Here is a 4,033-nt window from a genome sequence, read left to right on the forward strand (position 1 = left end):
GCTCAACTCTCAGATCGGCAAAAGCTGATCGGCAAAGTTCAGCAGTTCGGTCCAAGAAAGAGTATCAGTTCGGCACAACCAAAGAGTTCGGTCACAGCCTATAGCTCGGTAAAAGCCGACCAATCGAGCTCAACTCTCAGATCGGCAAAAGCTGATCGGCAAAGTTCAGCAGTTCGGTCTCAGTATTCGACCGAACAAGGAGATAGTGGACCCATGCAGGATCTCCACGACCTCCATTACACCCACGATCTATTTAGTGGTATTAAGCAGTTATCAACCCCCTACCAGGGCTGCAAACCACGATCTTAGTTCGAATGTATAAATAGAACTTAGATCAGATAGATCAAGGTTAAGCTCTCTAGATCCTGAATCTTATAGCAAATCAGTATTGTAATCTGTAAGCGAGACCAAGCAATACAAATTTGCCCTCTCTTCTTCCCGTGGACGTAGATTTACCTCAGTAAATCGAACCACGTAATTTTCCGTGTTGTGATCGTTTATTACTTGCATTTATTCCCATCAAAAATTCGCTACATCATCATCATATGTATGTTGTGAAATTGTCATGAAGTAGGAGTATGATTTTTCTTGTATTATAATTGCGAGGTAAATGGTGATTGGTTATGGTTTTAATTTATTAAATCACAGAAGGCAAAAGAAATTGTGTTCGGTTTTGAAATCAATTAAGGAATTAATGGCTATATTTTGATGGATTTAAAGAGATGTTTTGACATACGGTAAATTTGTTGGCTAAAACGAATTTTGTCGGAAGAACAATAGTAGCACTGTGTAAAAACTGAACAATTTACTTATTTTTTTGTCCTTGGCGGAAATTAAAATACTATAAGTTGCAATGGATGGTTAGATTGAAGACACTTTCTTGCGTTTCTGCCATAAAACTTGAGCAAACATCCTAGTCGCCATTAGATAATGATTTTATCAAATACTCACAGTTTGACATCTAATTCTAACTTTTAAATTCGGGGTTATTTAGATGGTGCATATTCAATTTCATGCTTATATCGATTATTGAAGGAATTGGAAACGATACAAATTATAGATAGCCATATCTAAAATATCAAGCACCAGTGGTCTAGTGGTAGAATAGTACCCTGCCACGGTACAGACCCGGGTTCGATTCCCGGCTGGTGCACATTTTTTTTCTTATTTTATTTAAGCCTTTAGATATTTGCCTCTTATTATGGCTTGTAGACTTGTAGACTTGTAGTACATAGTTAAGCCCACATTATTAATTAATTTAGGTGAATAACTATCCCACTAAAGATGTCTCATTTCTATTTTTAGAAAAAGTTTTCTCTCGCAATGATATAAATATTATGTTTTCTCTTTCCACCTAACATATAAAACAAAGCCTCCTAAAATCCCGTGCCGTCCCACAAGTGTGACATCTTTGGCAGGACGGAGGGAGTAACTTATGTGAAATTACTAAAACTGGAATAGAACATTCCATTAAACCAACACAAACTTAAACCTAGTGCAAAACCGCAAATGCAGAGCCAAGGCCCTCAACTGCCAGGCTGCTTTGGAAAATGCAACTTGATCAACGGGGGAAGTTCAGTGAGATCAATCGTGGACTTGCCCAATAGAATGCTCTTCAGCTTCGGATCGCAGTTGACTACATTCCTGTTGACTGGATCCTATACCAATCGATACAAATGATCAAATACAATCCAAATTTGCACGAAGATCAACCAGTTTGTTACTACAACCTACGAACGAACCGTGCTGTTTTTCTTTCTCTATCACATCACAGCACAATATATCAATCACCATCATTTAAATACAACAGTTGCTAATCAACACATCAAAGTCATGCTTCGTGCTAGCAAGAAAATGGATTTTGGATCGTATCAAGAACTCCAAAGATCATTTAGCAACTCTTATCTTCCCAGTTATTTCTAGTTCAATAAAATTAATTATCATAAAGATAGGTGACTACTTATGATGTGGATTTTGGAGCTGACCTGGAGATTGTTATCCTTGATATAACCCCAAACACGCTTAAAGCAACTGAGTTGTGAACTTTGAGACTGGCCCATGAAATCTCTAAGCACGGTAGGCAAATTCACAATGTCGATCAAAGATGCAACTTTCTTGGGGTTGTCTGTAACAACCTTCTTCAACCTCTGCGGTAGCATTTTCCCCAGTACCTGCAGCCCCCAAACGATTGCAATAAAACAATCAGCAGCTAGTCATTTATTGTTGTACAACATCTTCCATCTATGCGTAACTGATATTCACATAACCATATCCTAAAATCTGTTGCTTGAATTTGTAGTGAAAAGAGTCATAATCGAAGTGTCTTGACGCGAAGACCTTGAAATTCCAATAGTTTATTTCTTTAGGGGGTAGGCTTTTCATTAGCTTATACAACAAAATCTCAATATAATCGAAAATCAAATCAAATTTTCCGTTTTGGCTCCTCTGAGACTTCTATAAGCTCAAATTCTTGATAAGAAGGCCTTTCATAGCAGAATAATAGTAAGTCATGATAGTTCTTGTCACTTTTCCCTACACTTATAAGTCAAGCATAGAAATTTTAATTAGGTGGATTCTACAACTTCATTACTTAACGGTATTCTTCAAGATCAAAGCAAAAACTAGTTCTTTCACCCAATTCTCAAGCTAAATTGTAACTTAGCAGAATGGCTCTTTCCCAAATTAGGGCATGATAATTGCATCAGAAATCATAATTGAAACTGACAATGTTCATTGCTCACACTAGATTACACATCAATTGCAGTAGATAATGCATCTAGGTTCAAGAAATCAACATCATTGTCTTATAGTTTTAAGGGCACCAATCAAACGGTAAAACTCACACAAATCAACATCATTATCTCACCAAAACATCAAAACCTCAACAATTAGCATCCACAACTAAGAGTAACATTATTGAATATAATAATGTAAACTGTGGAAACTTGGGGTTGATTACCTAATAATTAAAGTAAGGCCATCGAAAATCCTATCCCCCATTTCCATTCCCTCAATTTCTGATCCGCTTAATTGATTCCCTCAAAATCCCCCCTTTCTGCAACTCTTATCGACATACACTGATTTAAAAGAGTTGCGAAAGGGAGAAGACGGACTTTAGCGATGGTGTTGTTGTTGGGGGTTTTTGTTTGATGATTAGAGTTGTTACAGAATTGAAAAAAGCATGATTGATTGATAACAGAGGTGGAAACGGTGATTACCAGAACTCAAATCAGCTTCCTGATTCTTGTTGCGGAACAAATTAAGAGTCCTCGCAGTTACAGAGCAATGCGACTAGGTTTCATGTATCTCCAAATGTGAATTATCCAGAATTCACCCGCCCCGTGGGAGAGTGTATAAATAATTGTTAATTTTATTTTAAGAGTAATATTATATTATATTAATACACTTAGTCATACGAGATTAGCTATGACTAATTATCCGATGATTATCCATCTAAGATTGATTTGTGGGGTTCAATTTTATGAATCAAATACAATACAAATTTAATTCTGAATAAAATCTTGCAAAACGAACACCCCTCGTTGATCGAAATTAGGTGTATATTAATTGGACTGGTCCATTAGTTTTGGACTTTTGGCTAAATTAAGTCCACAGGCTAATTTGTAACTATATGTTTGGATTTTAGGTTAGCCCGATAGACTAATCGACTAAAAATTGACCACGAAAATTAGTGAGTGTACTTTAATTCAGACACATGGTAATTTTGAATGCTAGAATAAATTAGAAAATGACATTGGATGAAGTTTAAGTAATTTGAAGTTGAATAATTTAGTTTATGCACTAGAAAAAAAAGGCGAACCCCGAGCACCGCCCGTGCTTTCTAATTAACGAGCACTGTTCAAAATTCGTTGAGTGCACAATGAATACATTAACGAGCACTTTCCGAGTATACATAGTCCAATGCTCGGTCTACTTTGGCCAAAAAAAAGAGAAATATTTTAACATGTTACACACCACCATAGTGCATGCCTACTCGGTAAACTGCATGACCACGATATATTATTGCTAGGTA

The 4,033-nt window shown here is 36.5% G+C and overlaps 1 protein-coding gene and 1 non-coding gene across 3 annotated transcripts; one reads left to right on the forward strand and one right to left on the reverse strand.

The window, feature by feature from the left end:
- The first annotated feature begins 1,082 nt into the window (after nt 1-1,082).
- On the forward strand, nt 1,083-1,153 carry TRNAG-GCC. The gene has a single exon. It is a non-coding gene; the product is annotated as a tRNA-Gly (tRNA).
- A 118-nt stretch (nt 1,154-1,271) lies between these two features.
- LOC121773846 (upstream activation factor subunit UAF30-like) lies at nt 1,272-3,346 on the reverse strand. Of its 2 annotated transcripts, none has more exons than XM_042170763.1 (3): nt 3,219-3,346; nt 1,986-2,171; nt 1,272-1,658 (listed from the first exon to the last, which is right to left on the reverse strand). In XM_042170763.1, exons 2-3 carry the CDS (start codon nt 2,157-2,159, stop codon nt 1,527-1,529), a joined length of 306 nt encoding a protein of 101 aa, XP_042026697.1. In that variant the 5' UTR covers nt 2,160-2,171; nt 3,219-3,346; the 3' UTR covers nt 1,272-1,526. The 2 variants fall into 2 exon arrangements, with proteins under 2 accessions (XP_042026697.1, XP_042026696.1); XM_042170762.1 differs by lacking the exon at nt 3,219-3,346 and adding an exon at nt 2,960-3,139.
- Between the last annotated feature and the right edge of the window lie 687 nt (nt 3,347-4,033).

This window comes from Salvia splendens, chromosome 17 (assembly GCF_004379255.2).
Source record: "Salvia splendens isolate huo1 chromosome 17, SspV2, whole genome shotgun sequence".
NCBI classification, from domain to species: Eukaryota; Viridiplantae; Streptophyta; class Magnoliopsida; order Lamiales; family Lamiaceae; genus Salvia; species Salvia splendens.